The sequence below is a fragment of the Tauraco erythrolophus genome, chromosome 8, assembly GCF_009769465.1.
Source record: "Tauraco erythrolophus isolate bTauEry1 chromosome 8, bTauEry1.pri, whole genome shotgun sequence".
In the NCBI taxonomy this organism is placed as follows: Eukaryota; Metazoa; Chordata; class Aves; order Musophagiformes; family Musophagidae; genus Tauraco; species Tauraco erythrolophus.
Genome location: NC_141472.1, coordinates 39,417,403 through 39,437,712, shown reverse-complemented (window position 1 = coordinate 39,437,712; position 20,310 = coordinate 39,417,403). Strand labels below are relative to the sequence as shown.

Below are 20,310 nucleotides of genomic sequence, written 5' to 3'. Positions count from 1 at the left end.
CTGTACATTGTACTGTTATGTTTTATTCCTGCTGCTCCCAGAGATGGTAGATAGGTTCACTGGAGCACCCTTGGCAGTTACCTCCCTGCAGAGAAGGCTTATTTGGATGTAAAAGGGAGGGGACAAAACTTTTTAAGAGTCATTATGACCTTTAAACAACTTTATTTTATATATTTATTTATATATATATATATATATATTTGATTGCCATTCCTAGGACAAAAGAAAGTGAAGGCTTTGGAAAAGATCAGACTTGAAAAATTCCATGCAGGATTTTGTTTTGAGATGTTAGAACAATAGTAGAGCATAGTTAGAACAACGTAACCAAATCACAGTTGTGAATTATCACTTTACATTAACTTTATAACATCTCTGAAAATGCATATTTCTGTGTGTCGTAAGGAGATTTTATTGGGGGAGTTCCTGTTGATGGCAAACAAATTTGGCTTTATACTAGGCATGTATCTATAGATGGCAGTTTTAGTGAAGGAAAGAATAGTAATTGCAGGATTTTTCTCTTTGCCCCCATGTTGTGCTGCTCTGTTCAATAAAAACTCCACAGATTATGACAATTTGTAGCTACTTTAGAAGTGAAACAGATTTGCTCTTTTTTCAATCCATTCCCAAATTCATGGCTACGTACCCTATTTGCTGCTCAGACTGCCATCCTTGTTACTGCAAATAAGAAAATCTTTGTTTGAACTGGTGACTTCTGTGTGAAGAGAAAGGTATTTTATGAGAAATGTCCCCACTCAGGCATTTAGGTTGAGCTTTTGCTGATTTTTGCCTGTGTTCTGTTGCGCAACAAACAGCGATCGGAGCTTGGCTCTGCAGAGAGAATCCGATGTCTAACTGGGTTTTACTTTTATCTTCAGCTCAGCTCTGTGCCGCTTCCTGCGTGGCACTAAATTTGCAGCTCTCTGTGAAAAGAGACCACTATTATTTTACTCTTATGCACAAACTGCTAGGATTCCAAAATACTGGGAGTATTTGGAACATATCTCCTCCCTTATGCTGCAGAAATCACAGAGGAGCTTTAATAGAATTTCATTCCTGTGTAGCCCCAAAAAAAAATCCACCCAATGTTTCCTTCCAAAACCAGTTACAAAAACTAAGGCATGTTGCTGGAGAGCCTACTGGCTTCTAAAATAGTGTGGATCTCTGCAAGGAGAAATTATCCTCAAGGTGATGGATACTGCATTGTGCTAGAACGAAGCTGGGGGGGGAACCCAAATGCCCAAATCCAATGGCTTTTACGTTCCTGCTCTGGGGAAAAATTTGCCTGTGCCCCAAACCTGGCAATTCCTTTAAATGTAGATGTGTTAGCAAGCAGTGCTCTCCAAGTACCTAAGATTTGTCTGGTACACTAAAGCCCATGGCTCATTTACTACAAAAAATGGGCTAAATCAGAGTGTGGCTGATTTCTTTTGCCTTGGATGTCGATGAAAAAGAAAACTACTGCACCTCGAAATCAACTTCAATGTCAACAGAGGGGAAAATGTTCCTGGACCATGCTGTAAAGCATGCTATTAATTAAAAGCAATGTAAATCAAATCACGTTCGTTTTGATTAAATGCAGTAGAAATTGGATACGGGACTAAGTAGATCACCTGATACCATAAGCTTTCATTTACAGGAGAATCCCACAGATGTTTTTGCATGGTCTTTTTAATTAGGTGTTTTGATCACCTCCTCTGAAGAAGGTTCCCGATTCAACACAGTCCCTGTAACTTTTGTTATCCTGCAGTGTATCTTTCTGTGTTTACAGTTTGCCCTACGGTACATCTGGCTGGTGCCACTCAGTGCCAACAGTTTTCTCATTAGTTTTTAAACTGATTTATTTTTTAAAAATATTGTTATTAAATTGCACCCCATTGATGTTACTCCAATTCAGATTTTTTTTTTCCCCACGCTGTAATCCGTCTGTTAAATTAGAAAAAAGCCTCTAACTTGGTGTCCTGTTCCATGACAGGTTCCAAAGCATATAGCGAGGGTTTTTTCATTAAGCAAGATTTCTCCCAAGATCAATGCAATATATTTAGTAGCTTTCTGTCTTGATAATGATCCTTTCAATGTAATTTCTGAAAATTAAATACTGCTCTTTCTACTCTTAGCTCCTGTTGAGGTATGCTATCAACTATTTTACTTTAATTTAGATAGATCTGGTCCATAGCAGTAACTTTGTCAAAGAAAGCAATCTTCTTTCTATATATACTATATTAATTTACCTCTGATAAAATTGCATTGCAGTTGACTCTGCCCTGTGAGCTGCCAAGCTCTCTGTGATTCTTCCTTCCAAAATCTGCCCCAGCAATTCCCACCTTCTTGAGATTAAGCTAGTGGATTTGTAATTACTTCAGAAGAACATCTTTTCTGATTCTTCAGCTTAAGTAGGTGTATTTGTAATCTTTATCCTTTTCCTGCCAGGTAGTGCTTGCACTAACACGTCTTTATCTCTGATAAGAGAAGACCAGAGGAAGAGAGAAACAGATGGAGAGGCAAGAGATGGTATTTTCCCTGGCATTGCCACCTAAATGATATGTGGTAGCTGGCAGAGGTTAGGTCATGTTGACAGTAGTGTTAACATAAGCTTTAGGTAACTTTACAGGATATTGTGTGTTCCCCCCTGCAGAATAGGGAGAATTAGTACTTGGATACGTCTGGGATGAAAGTATTTTGGTATCTGAGTCTGTTTAGCCTCCACTCTTGCATTTGTTCTTAAACCACACCATACTGTCAGATGTATGATCTGTATATTTTCTGCACTTCTGTTCTGTTTGGGCATACCTGAAACTGTGTTTTACTTCTGCTCATAAGAGATTGCTGTTACTGTACAATAACACATTTATCTCTCATAGATCCATAGAAGGAACACTTGAAGTTTAAAACCCAACCTGGGAATTAAAGGAGCAATAAGAAGTGGGAATAGGCTGGCTTGTGAGTGTACAGGGAAAAGTCTGGGTCATGTTGACTGAACAGATGAGCTTCTGGACATGGTGACAAGTGTACTTTTTCCCTGTTAAAGAGAGTAATGAGAGTCTGAGGAGGGAAATAAAGAATAAAAAAAAATAATTACACATGAATACACTCAGCTGTGAAGCACAGTTGTGTCAGGAAAAAAATCGAAAACTACTTCATGATACCTCATAATATTGTTCCATACATGGGTAGTGATTTCTTTTTTGCCAAAGAGCTGCACAATTGTGAAACTTTTGCCCCCCAAATATCTGACTGTACTATACAGCGTTTGGCTTCTTAGGTGCATTGGAAATTAAGAGTTTTCCATCATCCAAATGCCCAAATGTAGCTTTAAAAGGAAAACAAATTTATTTCTCAACTAATTAAGTAGGTGGATTATGAACACAGTGAGTGAAAGCTTGGAAGACAAAAGGAAGTGCCAAGAGAGAAGCTGCTGGAAAAAAACAATGATGATAAGGGAGGCATATAACGTTTGACAGCTGAACTAAGACAGTTATTATGTGGGTCTGAAAAGAAGTTTCTGTCAAGGACAGATGTTTTCTGTAAGGAAGGAACAGCCTTTTGAGGCTCTCCTTGCATCTTTTGGGGGCCTGATTAATTAATCTGTGACTACTAGTGTATAAATGGGGACTGGGAAGTTCACTGTCACTTTTGTCTCATGATGGCATTCTTTTCCTCTGGAATTAGTTTTATTTGGTAACATGACTTTATTGCTGTTTGTAGACGGTGGGTTTGTCAGTTGAGGATATTTTAAAATGTTATAGAGATTTTATTACTCAGATGTGGAGGGAATATTCCCTGTGTTTTCCTAGTAGAAACTAAACTCTTGTTGAAAAAACTCCAACTGTAACTTTTTAAGACTAAGTTGTTATGTTATGAAACAGGTTGTATTTCATAGACTGGAGAAAGTCAGCTAAACCCTGGGAAATCAGCAGAGGGAGGAGGATGTATGTGATAGCTGGTGAGAGGATGTCTGTAAATCAGAAGTGTAATAGAGCTGTGAAAATAGCAAATGCCATCCAGTGATGGCTGAATCTCCAGCTGAGGCAGGGAAGTTACAGTGCCATTGTACAGACACCAGTGAACTCTCTGGAACAGTGCATCCACTGCTGACCGTGCTTGTTCAATAACACGACCTAAAATTGGAGTAGCTGCACAGAAGGGCAACATAAAGAGCCTGTCTTATGAGATGAGAAAGTCTGACTTTCTTTGCTAGTCTGTAGCTGCTAGGTAGGGAGTGAAAGAATTTGCCATCTAGAAATACCTTTGGAGAGAAAGACAGGTGAAAGGAACTGTTTAAGCCAAGTAAGTGTGCTGCAGAAATCAGTAGATATCTTGAAGATATCATTAGTTATTAGATGTAGATTCCTAATTGTTAGAGCAACAATGAAACCATTCTGGAAGAACTTCTGGACATAACATTGGGACAAAAAAAAGAACTACTTTTATGAGTTTAGAAAGTTTGAAAAAAGAGCAGTACAGGATGCCTGCAAAGCACCTGGACTTGATCAAGAAGATGGCCCTTTTTGTTCTTGATTAACGATGGGCAGAACATGGGGATTGTACAGTTTCAAAGAGCCAGTAGAATATTCAGAATTCCTATGCATGAAGAAATCTGGAGCTTTCAAAAGATAACATGCCTTAATAAAATTCAGTTTAGTGCCAAAATTTTCACTATTTTATAGCAACCTCAATTAGCATCCTCATTGGTAGTCTCGGGAAGTAAAGGCTATAATGAACACAGCTCTCCCTGTCCCTGTCAGAGCTGGCCCCTCCAGGTCGCTAATGCATAGCGCTTGCCTGTACAGGGTCAGCATTCCTGCTGGAATTGCTCTGTGAATTGATAAAAGATTTCACCACCCTCTGCTGAAAATGGATAGGCAAATTCCGCACCATTTGTGAGCAAGAAAATTAGTCTTGAGCCGAAATAAATACTACTACAGTGTATCCTTGAGAGCTCCCAAGGCAAAGGCAATACAGTGTAACTGTGGATCAGCTTCATGTGTGATAAATGCAATTCCCATTTAAACCTCATTCTAAAAATCTGCATTAGTCTTTAAATACAGAATTGCATTTCAAGATTACATGGTAAAGCATTTAATTTTCTTAATTTAATTTTCAGTACGCTTTGATCATGCGACAGCAGTTAGGCAACTACTTTCTTGCTCTGTCTTTTGCTTCTACATTCCAAGATAAAGTTTTATTCTTGTCAATCTGCAGGAGAAGATTAATTATTTTTAAAATGAAAAGTGTGTCATTTACACATGAAGTCATTCGAGCTGCCATAACACAAATGACGTTGATATAAACCAGATATTTAGAAAGCAAAGAAATGATCCCATCCCTGAAAGCTGGAGAAGCATCTTAAATTAGATATTCTGTACTGTATCTATTTGTTACCAACATGGAAAGATTTTATTTGTTCTTTGATCTGGAAAGAAAATATAGTTGTAAAAGGCAAATAATTATTATTCCTAAGTCTGTTTTATGATATCACGTAGTAGAAATGTTAAGTCATGTATAAGAATGCTGTGCACTAAGCAATCAAGTGAAGAGTCAGTCTGAAGTCGAGCTTCAGGTCTTTATAGTTGTGTTGAGTATGTACATGTATATTTACATCTATGCACATACACGTTGGTGGGGTGTTGATATGCCTGATCACAACACAACCCATTTGGTTCCATGATTGCTAAATGAGCTTTATTTGATTATTCAATCTTGAGATACGAAGTTTCATTAAATAACCTAAATCAAATACCCAGAATTACAGATTGTAGACTAGAGTACATGTAACATTTTTAAAAACTTATTTTAAATGTAATGGGTTTTGGCCTTGTTATTGCTGGTGAAATACATACATAGGTTAAGTGTGTGTGTATATATTTGTGTATATATATATATACACACACACTCTCTCTAAGTTCTTTGGCTGTTTTCATTCCAAATTAAACATTTGCTTTGCAGATGTAACTTTTACTGTGCACATTTTGATTTATACAGACCTGAATGTTAAATATGTGTTTTTAAAAATGTTTTTGAAGTACAGCTGGGATACAGAATTACAGTGAAGGAGAAGACAGGAATTCAAAAGTATTCTGAGAAGTAGAAATCCCTGTCAGGAATGGAGTTATCCCTCAGGAATGTTATAGGTAAAGTTTATTCTGCCGTACGGCCTGGTGATGGACTACATGACCTTTCAAATTCTCCTCAAGCCCTGTTTTATGATTCTGTGATCAATTCATTTTTGACATTTGACAGCTGCTGTACGTGTACTATAGATAATTCTACTGCCATTCAATACTTCTAATGGTTTTTTAGTTTGTGTTTTGCACATGAAAAACTGCAACTACATTTAAAATATATTCTTACTTATTCAAAGATGGTAATAATAAAGGATATGAGTCTCATCTGGCTATTTAGCAAACATGTATTCTTTCCAGTCTAAAATGTACTACAATGCAGAATTTCTATGGGAGGCTACAAGGCTATAAATTACTAGTCTTTAACGTAAAGATGTCTCAAGGTTTATCTGCTGTTTATCCAATGTTCTTCGTATTAGTGGTAATAACTAAGAGATAATTCACTTCATTTGGAAAATGAAAACCTGATTCTCAAAGTAGTTTTAGTAACATTCGGTCTCGAATTAGATTATTCTTTATAGCATGTTGAAGTCATGGCAAGGTGGTCTCCAGCTTGCAAGTGTAATTTAGCCTCACAAATAGGTAATCTTGTTAAAATATTGTCAGGTTAATCAAAATTGATTTGAGTGTACTAAACCCAGTGAATGCTAATCAGGTGTCGGGTTAGGAAGCTTTAGTAGCAATTTCAAGTCTTTGATAGTTTCCCATTATTCTTGGATGGAATGACTTACTGAGTTTGTGGAAACACTTTAAGCCTGAACATCCTTCCAAGACTGGATACAAATGCACTATGGACTAAAGCATCTTCTTTAGAAACATATTTTTCACAAACCTGACTGTGGATGGCTGTATTTGTCATACCTTATATGCAATAAATTGTTTTCCAAACCATGTGAGTGTTTTATAGTTTTGCCACCCTTTGTTATTTGTAACCGTATTGCCATTTTTTATAAATAATGATTAAAGAGATATTTAAGACTGTAATATAGTCTCTGTACATCTCTTTGTTAAAAGACAAGTATTACATCATGCATCTGTGGCATAAGGAAACATGTTTAGAACTTCTGTGTTCTGTCTGAAAGAAATTTCTGTGTAATTGTGAATTTCTTAGATGATGTGGTGATTATTTGGTTTTTTGGTAGTGGTATGATTGTCAATATGGATTATTGATAGATGACCCCCCCTGCAATGACGAAGAACAAAAACTTACTTTGCACAGAGTCATCAGGAGCTTTGCACTCTGCTCACACCCTTTGAAACTTACAACATCTTATTTTCTTCCAACAGAAAGCTTTTCTTTACAGACTACGGGAATGCTGCCAAGGTTGAGAGATGTGACATGGATGGAATGAACAGGACGTGGATAGTAGACTCTAAAATTGAACAGCCAACTGCTCTTGCATTAGACCTCGTCAATAAATATGTGTACTGGGTTGACATATATCTGGATAGTGTGGAAGTTGTTGACTATCAAGGAAGAAAGAGGCATACCATAATTAAAGGCAGACAAGTAGGTATTTGTTTGCAAATTAGTAAAAAAAGTAATGACATCAGTAAGTGAACGTACATAATGCTAACAATTACAGTAATTTCAGATTTTTTTCTCTTTTTAGTTTAAATGCATTAGACATTAAAAGATCCATCTGCCTATTTGTTCTGTTTGCAATTTAGCCTGTTTTGCAACCTATGGACAAGGTTCCAAATCACCGTGTAAGTCACAGTCCTCATTGTAAAAGACTTCAGGATGGAAAGCGTGGGGCTATGGAAAGATACTGGGGGATAAATTATTAATGACAAGATGTCTTTGCCAATTCAGGAAGGAGTGACTAAAAGGCACAACAATGTGAAAGAAACAGAACAGCAAAAGCTATTCACCTGTTCCGACCGATCTGGATGCCCTTAAATCATATTTTGTGGATGGCAATGATGCTTTTCCCAGTTGATCCAGATGTTCAGAGTCATAAATACAAATGCTGAGGCTGTATCAGTTTTTGAGCAAGAGTATATCAAACTGTAATTGTTACTTCAGCTTGGAGAGCAGACTAGTAGGTAGCAGGGAAAGGAAGTGTTCTCTGGTAGTTGTGAAGCTTGTGGAAATTGGTGGAAAAATTAGCAAAGACCAAACCATTCCTGGTTGCTACTTGGACTTCCAGAGCTGGTGTGGGTGCTATGAGCACATCTGCTTCTGCCTGAGAAGACGATAGAGTGTATAAAAAAACAGCATATAAAAAAACATGCAGGTAGAACAAATATTTTTCCTGTTCTGCTATTATTCTTTGCTTGCTTCCAAGTAATCAGTGTTTACCAAGAGATAACTGGTTAGCTGAACTATTTCAAAATAGGCAGAAAATGTGACAAAAGACAGTCTAGATCACCTGGCTAAATAGGAAACAGCTTGTCATTTTTTTACTAAATGATTTCCAGTCTTTAGCCAGTTATTCTTGAATAACAGGTCTTTTAAATTTTCTGTTTTTTGTTTTTGGTTTTTTTTAAGGTAACTTTTTGGAATAGATGCTTCTAAAATGGCCTCCTTTTTAAGTAACATACTTTTACAGGCTTGTAACTGAGTTGCACTGGTGTCATAGGAGAGATCCTTGTTCTTTCTCTTTCTGATATTTAGATACAAAATAGGATTCTTCATCAATTCAGAGGGATTCTTTGTTCGCTTAACTAGCTAAGAAGGTAGAAGAATGTCTGTTTCTTTCAGTATGGTTGAAGGGTGTTAGAAAGTTTGACTTTCATTTGGCCACTGCTATCACAAAAGAAGCATCATATTGCTCATCTTTCCACTCAAATGAAAAATTGGTGATTTCACTGCATCCTGTGCTTGCATTTGCCTGGATTCGGAATGACTTATCTAAGTTACTCCTCATTAGTCCAAGGAAACAGCAGACCAGAAAACTACTCTCAAGAAATTTTAGGGTTTAAGGTTTATTTGATAAGTACAAGCACATTAAAAGACGTGCTTTCCAAATGATACAGGCTTTTATGATTGATATCCTGGGTGACTTTCAAAGGACTATTCTTCATAGCAAGCAACACTTCCATTCATGCGTAAGATAGCTGGAAAGCTTCATGAGACGTAAAAAACAAGTGCATAAATTAAATACAAATAATTAAATCATTATAAAATGCATTCTAAAAAGAGTCATGTAGTTTTAATGGTGTAAATGTGGAAAAGTGTTCATGGGAGTTAAAACTTTAAGCTGAGTGCAAATGGAAACAGGGAAGAAAGGATCATAATGCAGAGGAGAATTCAATGATTTGGTAGAGACGCCTCATTTTCAAGGCTGTTTTCTTCTCCATCTTACTAAAATTGGGTTGAATTTCTATTGGGTCTTAATCAAACACTTCCATTGATCTCAAATTTAATCCGCCTCACCTCCTCCATTCTGGTAAGGGCAGAATACAGTTGCAAGATTTGGCCAACTGGGAGGTAATTTCCAGAAAGGACAGAAATATTTGCACAACAGGGGTTTTTGTTGTGGTTTTTTTTGGTGACGTATGTCTGGATTCGTGAGTAAATGAGCTAAGTAAATACTTTGTGGTGAACAATTTATTGATTAAACTAATAAAATATTCAGCCTGTGAATATCTAAACATCTGCCAACAAATTCTCTTTAATTTATTCAGCTTTCAAAATTGTCAATGAGTTATTTTACATGTTTTAAATCTATAAATCAAGCACAACCACTAGCTTATTGAACACTTCACGTCTGAGCTGTGGTTGGCTAAGTAACTAACGTTAGATAATTTTTAATCAATGTACCCAGACATGTCACAGATTAATACAATTTTAGAATTCACTGTTTGAGAAACAAGCAGATTCAAAGACAGCAATACAAAAGAAACACAAGCATAGCTGAGGGAATTTGTTTATTTACTCATTTACTTGAGGAAAATATCCAATAGGTATATCTTGCACTGGTTGCCTTGATTTGTTTATAACATAATTTAAAAAATTCTACTTATAAATGGTGTTTTAAATATCTATATTTACTATATTTATTAGTTAAATTAACTCATATTAACTAGCATTTTTTTAATTATTGTTAGTTAATACTAAAATAAGGTGTTACATTTACAAAAGTATGGAGGAGTTTTTAATTTAAAAGATAGAGAATGGGAAGTTTAGAGGACAAATGAATTTGATAAATATTTTGGATTTTCTGCCTTTCTTGTGCAAAGGTTTCCTATTGATAAACTTCAGACTACAAGAATGTGAACTATGCTTGTAATGTAGTTTGTGTTTATTATTTACAAATATTTATTGACATATTCAGAAATCATTCTGTACAGTTTATCATGTATGATTCACAGTAATGTTTGTTAGCTGAAATAATTACATTGTTTTTTTTTTTTCTTTTCCAGATTAGGCATCTTTGTGGTTTGGCAGTATTTGAAAACTATTTATACACAGTTAATTCTGATAACCTCAGCATTTTACGAATAAACAGATATAATGGCAGCGATGTTCAGTCTCTCGCTAGACTTGACAATGCTAAAGAGATCCGTGTGTACCAGAAAAGATCTCAAACAGGAGGTAAGATCAAAATTCCTCTTTCTAGGAAAGATAAGACCAGATACTAGGTGAATGTGTGGTTAGAAAGGTTCTTCCAGAAAAAAAAACCCTATCAGTAGATGCTGTGAAAATTTGTCATGGTGGCAAAACTCTCTGTTGCTTCATCATCTGCCTAGTTTTCGACCTGCTTACTGCCAGTTTTCCTGTGTCTCTAAGCTCCAAACACAACTGCTTCCTGAGCATTCAGCTTGGAGAACCACCAGAGAGATGGTTTAGGTTCTGGTCTACCAGACTTCTGGCCTCACACATTCAAAGCTCTCAGAATTCGACACCTTCAAAATTATTAGATGTCCAATACTGTCCATGTGCTTGGGTCTTGGACCTCAGAGATTCCTGGTTTCTCTGGGCCTGCTTTTCAGATAGACTATAAGCCTCAAGAGAGCCCCTGTCTTTGGGGATGCCAAAAGAGCACGGAGATGTGTGGGGAATACCAAAAAGGCATGGAGACGTGGGCAGCTAGCTTGCCTAGCTGCCAGCCCAGCAATTGGTGTGGCAGGAAATTGCTGTTAAGTTTTCCTTGGTTTGTATGAATATGATCTTTGCCTTTTGCGAAAGAAATCTTCTTCGGTTTTATGTAGAATTAAAACCTTTTTATACTCTCAATTTTTGTAAAATAGCAATTTCAGAGGTCCATGGTCCTGTATAGCTCTAATCATGGCTCTGATCACATACTTCCTGCGTTCAGAACAGTAGTATGATTTGTGGGAACTTTGTGCCAAGATAGAAAGATCCAAAATGTTTACAGCGATACGTTATGAGAATTTTTTGATATGACTGATAGCAATAAATCCTTGCCATGACTGCTTGGACAGAAAAGCCAACGCATCAATTCTGGTGATCAATGTCAATGTTATTAAACAGACTGACTGCTTTTAGAGAAGTTTCTGAAGCGATAACAAACTCTAAATTGATGTAGGCTGGGTGAACTAATTTTCACCCTGTAGCCGAAGGCATTGATTTGCAGATGTCAGTATCTGAAGGAGGCTGCAAAGACTCTCTTCTTGCTGTAGGGCCCCCTCTTGTACCCCTGAGGGAGTCAGAGAGGTTGAGTAGAGGAGAGACACGAGCACAGTGTAATCTTTTATTACATCCTGTGATTACTCTGTTCCTTTTGCCCTTTGTTCGCTCTGCTACTTCTTTTGTTTTGAATGGATATGTTTGTTGCTTGTCAAGATTCGCTGTAAAGGCTGTCTCAGCTTGCAAGAGTTTCTATATACCTCTAACAATATCGACCTTAAACCACTTGATTACTTTTTTTTTTTTTTAAAAAAAAAGGGAAAGGAGAGTGAGAAGAGAAAAACATTTCTTTTTGAGCTAAAATACTGTTGGCCTGTTTTAAGTCAGCTTAGTAAATGTAGGATAGCAAGATAGATTTTGTTTTCTCATCAGGTTTACCTTGAAGAGTTTGAAAAAGTTAATTTGATATATGGAACTAGGTGATCTTTAAGATTCCTTCCAACCCAAACCATTCTATGATATTCATCTGCTAATTTAGAACTGTGAATTTGAAAATATGAAGTCATGGGAAAGGAATTCTTTGGCTGCTTCAGCTGTATTAATGTCCCAACTGTACAAATATGGAAAAACGCTACAGGGTCCATTCTGTCCTTTAGTTTCTGCCCTGGAAAGGTGCTGTCTAATGGAGTTAAATGAACAGTAAACTGTGTCAGCATGAGATTCACTCTGTTCTCAAAAAGCCAGCCAACTAACCAAATGAACTAAAGCAACAAATTAAAAAAGGGGAAAAACGTCAGCTACCCCAGGGGAACGCTGCCTGGCAAACGCCGTGCGGAAGCTTATTCAAAAGGGGCTCACCCACAATCATGGGTATGGTTTGATAGCCATGAGATGATCCTTTGGATTACTTGTCTGTTTTGGACATCATCTTAAAAAACCACCTTCTTTTGTAGTTATATTCTGAGGAATCATTTGTTGTGACAAATTCCCCTTTTTCCTGTCTAAACTTTCTACATGCTGATGCATCTAGTTCTCTTGTTTTAAATGGATTTCAATCGTGCTGTTCTTGACTTGCCGTAGTCAGAAGCCATGCCTGTGAAGCGGACCCATATGGAATGCCGGGGGGATGTTCGCACATCTGTCTGCTCAGCAGCAACTACAAAGCACGGACTTGTCGCTGCAGGACCGGCTTCATCTTGGGGAGTGATGGCAGGTCATGCAAAAGTACGTTATTCAAATCAAAGAGCTTGCCAGCTGCTAATGTTTCAGGGTATTGTTCTGGGTATTATTTAACCTGCTTATCAGTAACAATAGAAAACATATGAGCAGGTTTTGGGTAAGCTTTGTTTGCAACGTGTACCTGACACTCTGTTCATATACTCCTTTCATTCCCTTAAAATCCTTTGGTTTGGCTTAGTTCACAGAAGTGACAAATCAATCCTGGGATGCTGTTTAAAGAATTCTGAAAATCGTCCCAAGTTTTAAGTTCATCAGGCTTACCCTTTCTTTATAATACTATGCATTCTCACAATACAGAGGTACTGAAATGGTGTTAAAGAGTTGGTCACATCTAATTTCTGCTCATACAATCAACTTGTAACTCGGAAGCAGACCATTCATGTGAATAAGTCAAGCAAGGTTTTTCTCATAATACTTTGGGAAGGTGAGTTTGATTTGTATAACTATGGTTATACTTTACAGTAGGTATAGGCAATCTGTTGGTCACATACAGCCAACAGGACAGTCCTGAAAGTTTTAGGAAACACCTATTTTTGTCTGTGTTTTTTTATCAAATGGCATTTATCTAGATCAGATGAAAAGCATGCAAGATAGATACTTTGGATGCTGGTGGATGGATATATTTGACGTGTCAAACCTCATGGTTTTCAGTACCAATTCCAACAAAAAAAAATTCATGAGAGGCATTAGGAAAAGTATTTATTTTAGAGAATTTTAAGAGGTTTATTCATACTACTAAGGATCTAAGGATATTTATAAGTATCTTTAAGGAAAGAAAATCACCTTACTAAGTGTCAGTTGTTTATAATTAACCTACTTGATTAAATTGTAAAAACCTCAGAAATAGGAAATACTGACATCCATGTTTTGTACCTCAGTATGAAAGAACAGTGTGTGTTGATTTGTTGTATTCCTTCCTATTCGAAAGAAATTTACTGTACTCTTTTGTCTTGTTTGTTTCTGAGAAACTTCAGGTGAAAAAAGCCTGGTGTTTTCTGTTTGCTGGAGTTTATGGTCTTAAGTTTAATGATTACTTCAGTCATGGTCTACATTACCCTGATAGATCCTAATGAATTGTAAAATTAAATGTCTACAAAGCTATGTACGTCCATTTCACAGTAGATGCAAAGTTATTCTGTGATCTAGCATTGCTTTTCCATGTGAACTTTTATACAAAAAAATAATTAGATGTAAGCAGCTCACTGAAGTAATTTGTATTTTAATTAAGGTAATATAATTAGCTAGATTTCTTGAGTTTAGATACCTTTGGAATATATGAAAGTTTAATTTTTGGTATTGAGTAATGCTCCTGCTCCCCCACTAATTGTGCCAGTTAATTAAACAGTGACATTATGCACTGTAAAGAAGATTAGGCAGCATCAATTGTTTATGTTTGTAATCTTTCTTTTGCAGGACCAAAGAATGAATTGTTTCTTTTTTATGGGAAGGGACGCCCAGGAATAATACGGGGAATGGACCTGAATACCAAAGTGTCTGATGAATACATGATCCCTATAGAAAACTTGGTCAATCCTCGTGCTCTGGACTTTCATGCCGAAACCAATTACATTTACTTTGCTGATACTACCAGTTTCCTAATTGGACGACAGAAAATTGATGGCACAGAGCGAGAAACAATCCTCAAAGATGGTAAGCAATGCTAACTGATAGTGACATTCAGAGAATCTCACTAAGGAGAAGTTGAACTGACTTTTACAGATAATATAAAGCTTTATTTAAATCTCTCATGGCAAGCAGACCCAAACTAGTCCTTGAACAGAGGTGGAGCTAGTTTTTTGTTTTTGTTTTTTTTTTTACAACTTCCTGTTTGTTTTTTCTAAGTGCAGAAATGTAAAGTTTGGTTAAGTAGCTCTGTTGTGAATTCTTGCTTTGTCCATTTAAGCTTATACCCACCAGTGAGTAACTCCTATGTCTCCACTGTGTTCTTTCAGTAGTTGGATACTATGGATCCATAATGTAGTTCTCTGTATTTGTTCACTGAGCCATCCTGTGTCCTTGTGGACTTCATAAGACTTCTTTGTTCCAACCTGTATCACAGTGTGAGTTCTGCAGCTTATTCCAGTAGTTTGGCCGAGTGAGACTTCCTGTAGTGCTTACAAACTCATTGGAAAAATAGCGAGGTCTTTCCTGATGCATTTTCCATTGTATATGTGGAAGCAACAGGAAGGCTTAAACATTTTTTAGAACCGGAATTAAGATGTCTGTACTGTTTATCATAGCAATGAGAGAAAATACAAGCAGTTCTCTAGTTTCCACCTCTCCCACCATGCTTCACAGAATCTCTCTGGTCTAGAATCAAATCTCGTTATACTAAGTGCTGTTTCAGTGATAAAACTTCCAGTTTGTCAACCCATACTTCTTTTTATGGCCCCTTTTCATGAAAGACTTTTTCAGCAGGAGGTAACAACTGCCTCAGTTGAAATGCATTTTACAGTAATTGTTTTCTAGTACTCAAGAAAATAAGCAGTATGAAGATTCATTGTGGCCTTCGGAGAGCTTAATATCTTTACTTGTAAATTGAAGCTCCAGACAGTGAAAGTAAAGAAAATGCTATTGTTTTAGCTTAGGGATTTTCTTTCTCTGTCATCCATAACCCATGTTTTAATCAACCTGTCTCAGAAGTTATCTGCAGTTTATCACCAGTGATATGGTGCTGGTTTGGTATGGGGTCTCTCCACACACTTCAGAGTCTGCACAAAGATCCTGTCAGTAGTAGTTGCAAGGAATAGGTGGCTCTTTATATTGGTGATTCCTTAATAAAAGGCAGCTCTCTGAGGAAATAATGAATACTCAGCTGTCAATCCGATAATTCTTCATTTCATTGCAAATACAGAAAAGTATAATATGGATCACCTAAGTTCCATTGCTGACTTTCTTTTACTAAACAACACACTTCATTTTACAACAAAGTAATCAAAATGTGGAGTCGAGGAAGGAGTGGACAGTGTATAGATTTAAACATTATAAGATAGAACCAAGAAGCATGCTCGCTGAAAGGTGTCAAGCAGGTTGGGGTTAGCCTAGTTCAAACATGAATAAACTTTGTATGCCGAACCACCAAGCTGAAGAGACTCTTTTAAATAATGTTGAACTGGAATTTCTACTCTTCATAAGTGCAACATTGCAAAAATACCAATGCGATACCAAGAGAGTTATGGATTATCCAATGATGTATTATTGGTGGTACTAACATTTACAAAGACTCCAAAAAATGTCACTGTCATTCTCCCCCTACTCCTTCTCCAGGAGCTTACATTGTTAGTTAGAACTTAGTGTAGTTTCATAACTTCAAAGTATGTTTAAAGAACACTTGTTAATGTATTTTTCATGATTTAAAAAATTAATATGGCCTCCAGCCATACCACCTCGGCTTTTATTCTTGTCAGCTCTCAAGAACTCAGCAGGGACAGATTAAATCGTTCCTTGGTGGAAGGCTACTAGAGAAAATCAGGTGTGTCAGGAGGTGGTTTAATATTCGCTCTGAACAGCATGCTGCCAAGGAGCTCTATCTGTGGTAGGTGTCACTTCTCAGATTAGAAGTTGTCATTTTTTGTGGCTATCAGGTTTTGCAAGAACAGATATGTCAGCTCAGACAACACTAACTCAGATAATTACGGTTTGCCTACATGAGAGCCTGATCCTACAAGCTGTTGACTGGGAATTGGGAACGCTGAGCACCTAACGCTGCTGGAGTTTGATTTCCCATATAGTTTCAGCTGTGGTTTATTATTCTGCACTTCAGGAAACAAAATCCTGTGTAATATTGATGACTATTTGACAGCCCACAGCACAGCCTATCCTAGAGATGGTGGCACAACTGCAATAGTAGTGTGCTTTCACCAGCAATGGAAATGGCTATAATTAAGGTTTCAAACTTGCATGTGAAATCAGCTTTTAAATTAAAAAAAAAAACAAACAAACAAACAGATGTGTTTTAAAGGAATTTAAATATTGTTCAGTTGAGGTAACATAAACACAAACTCTGTTTGGTTTTGTTTGACTTGTCTTTGTTCCCATTATACTGTTTGGGGTTGCTGTCAGCCTTAAAGTGTTATATTACGCACTTGTAAATATTAGTGAAGATGGTCAAGGGCCAACTTTTTTCTTAAACAAGGTCAAACTAAGTCTGTAAAGATCTCTGGAAGCTGGTTAGCTGGTTGGTATATAGAAGAATTTTCTTTTTCACCAGTTTTCATGTTAATCTATTATTTTAGGCACTATTAGTGTACATGATCTAACTGACATAGATGAACTAGGCCATTCTGTACTAAATTACACACTGTGCACATAATCTCTTGCATATTTAGAAACAATGTGGCAAATTATTGCCTCTAGATATAAAAGCTTTTAAAAAAATCTTGTATCTATATTCAGTATATTTGGAGCCCACATACTACTGTTGGTTGTAAAATTCTGGTAGTATTCCCAGAATTACAAATGTTAATTTTTCAATTATCAAGTGAACAATGAGCAAAATGATGTTTTATTCACCTCATCCTGTTTATGTTGAAAGAACTTTGCTGCAGGAAGCCTGGTTTACTGTAGTCAAATCAGTTTTACTTAACCAGAATGGCTGTTACTTTGTTCCTGTTTACTACTTGATGTGAAGCCCACCTAAAAACTAAGAAGTGTTTTTAAAGCTTTTAGATAGTTAAATAAAATTGAACTTTACACCACAACTTCACAGAAAGAGTGTACACTGTATCTATAGGATTGTGCTGTAGAATTCTCCTTTATTTTAAAATTTTCTGATGTATTTAATATCTAATTACCATGAGGTTTTTTGACTTAGATTGTATTTGGTCTAGAAATATAGGTGCTCCAAAATTAGCACAGAAGGCAGAGTAGCTGAGATACAGTAGCTATTATATGAAACTGAGTAGACTTGGAGCAATATGCTTGTAAATTTTAGGAGGTATCTGGCATTCTAATTTAATATTTAGCTTTGGAGTTAATACTGATACAGTCCATATTTGGACTGTTTTGTCTCCCAAAGAAGAAAAAAATTATGTTTTCATAAACAAGCCGATCTCATTAGTATAAAAACTGTGTTTAACCCAAAATGTCTAGGTCAGACAGGATAAAAATAAAGCCAGTTCTGAACAAATCACTCCTTGTCCTCAAGCTTAATTTTAGTCATGCCAATGTTTTCTTGAGTTGAGCAAAATCTACTGAGACTCTTCTGAGCCCTAGAGGAATTTTCTTTCACTCCTGGAGTTTGTCTTTGTTGCCTGCTCTGTTCAGCAGTCTTTCTCTGTGAGCCTTGGGCTCTGAGGTCCTTGGTGAGATTCTCTCTCCTTTTCCCTGCCATAAGTTCCACTTCTCAGCATACTTCCTAACTCCAAGACTCTGCCACTTTCAGAGAGTTCCAGCTGACTCCGACATTGCCTTTTAAAAAGAATGTAGCAAAGGCACTGAGAGACAATAGATAAAACTGACAATGTCCATCAGCCTGGGAAACCTGGGTGAGCTGCTGGCACCGATCTCGCCCGCTCTGATCTGCAGTTGTTTTGTACATGTCAGACTAGGTGCTTGTGGGGTTACGTATGTCATCGTACTGTTTTTTTTGTATTCTCCATCTGGGAAGTAAATTTTGATACCACTGCTTCCTTCGAGCTTTTTACATCAGTGGGAAAAATAGTTTCCCAAAAGTATAGTGATGTTTAGGTGCATCAGAAATATAGATAAAAATGTTAAACACATTTTGGAAAACCCCTCAGCACATGCCACTGTGTTGTTTTTTTTCCCCATAACTTTCTCGTATTGTGTCTCGCAAGATGTAGTGTCACTTCTGCATCCATGACTGATATACTAAATTTAGATCTAGTTTCTTGTGTGAACAGGGTTTAGTTGATACTTTGGTGGGTGCATTTGTCTCTCTGTAATAACTTTTCGACCTTCAGAATTATTTCAACTTTATTTATTATATAGGGCAGAGGCCCAACTATAATTAAAATCCTAAAATTTTGTAAAACTAGGGAGAGGAGATATCAAGGACTTATAATTTGCAAGTTCACTCTTACTTTATTGATTTCTGCAGCTGGGCATAGCAATGTGAACACAGAAATTGTGAAGTAGAATTATAATGCAAGAGAAAATTTCACTATTCTTCAGCTAAGTAGTCAAAAAAAACAAGGAATATATGAATACAGAGGTAATCAGGCTTCAATTTGTTCCCATGTTCTAAGAACTACACATTTAAAACAACCACTGGAGATGTTACTTACCCTTAATTCCTGTTAATATTCAGGTCACTGCAGGTGGTAGATTTACTTTTCAGTTCAAGGGTTGAAGAAAAAAACTAAACAAACGAACCTAGCAAGTGTAAAATACATCAGTTTTATCTACATATGTACACATCCATGAGTGTTTCCTTTAATACAGTCAATATATATGAGACAGGATGATTACACACTTGGAATCATAGCATTAAAGCTAGAAAGAGCCTGTAGTTTGAATCCTGAATTACTCTAGACCTCATTAAGTTCTTCAAGACAAGTAAACTGATTTCTCAATTACTTTCATATATAGTTCTGTTATTGACAAGAACATTTCATGTAAAAAAGAAAATCTCATTTGCATATTTATCTTCATTCGTCTGTGCTGTTTGTCCACTCCTGTAGTGCCCAGGCAGAGGATACTGATTGGGGGGGAAAAAAAAGCAGTTTTAAAAATGCTACATGGCTATCATGCTATGACTTTCAGTAGCCAGCAGCTTCTTTTAATTTTCTGGTTTTAAACATTGAAAGCACACTGACTGAAGTATCTCTCTTAATAAGGAGATCCTTGTCATTTTTAGATTTCAGTATACAGTGTGAGTTTATATCATAAATGTAATACACTTCAACATTATATTTGAATGTGTTGTGCTTCTTTTAAAAAGGAAATAGTTATAAAAGTGACAAAAAATGAAACATTTTGCAATGAGAAGATATTTGAAAACATTATAGCTCTGCTAATTTGATAAGGAATATGGTGGTATTATGATCACTAAAAAACATTGTTCAACAAAAAGGTTGTGAAGTAATTTATCCTGTTCCGATGCTATTGAGATAGTAACAGCACCTTTTATAGATGCTGTTATTGCATCCAAGTGTATAAAAAGCCTAATATTTTATTTATTGGATAAAACTGTCATACTTTATCTTAGTGTGTTGTTGATGACATACCATGTTATCTATGGGTTATAGTAGGCAAAAGTTTTCTGTACTGCACTAAATGAGTTATGTAGAGTGTGCCTTGGTAAAAGAGCTTCACACTCCTGTATTCTATCACAAATAATTTTACTGGTTTCTTGTAGACAATTAGATTATTAGAGTCATAGTAGGTAAAGGTGTTTGGGGTCTAAAAAATATTACAGGTAAAGAGTTTGTCCTAAGGAAAATGAACCAG

General features: G+C 36.5%; 1 protein-coding gene across 1 annotated transcript in view; it reads left to right on the top strand.

Annotated features, from left to right (window-relative positions):
* The window catches only part of LRP1B (LDL receptor related protein 1B), a 583,373-nt gene that overhangs the window by 273,611 nt on the left and 289,452 nt on the right, over nucleotides 1-20,310 (top strand). Inside the window, exons 8-11 of the mRNA XM_086616175.1 lie at nucleotides 7,407-7,629; nucleotides 10,491-10,662; nucleotides 12,739-12,882; nucleotides 14,311-14,547. Coding sequence (XP_086472301.1) covers nucleotides 7,407-7,629; nucleotides 10,491-10,662; nucleotides 12,739-12,882; nucleotides 14,311-14,547 — 776 coding nt within the window. The remainder of the gene's footprint in view (nucleotides 1-7,406; nucleotides 7,630-10,490; nucleotides 10,663-12,738; nucleotides 12,883-14,310; nucleotides 14,548-20,310) is intronic.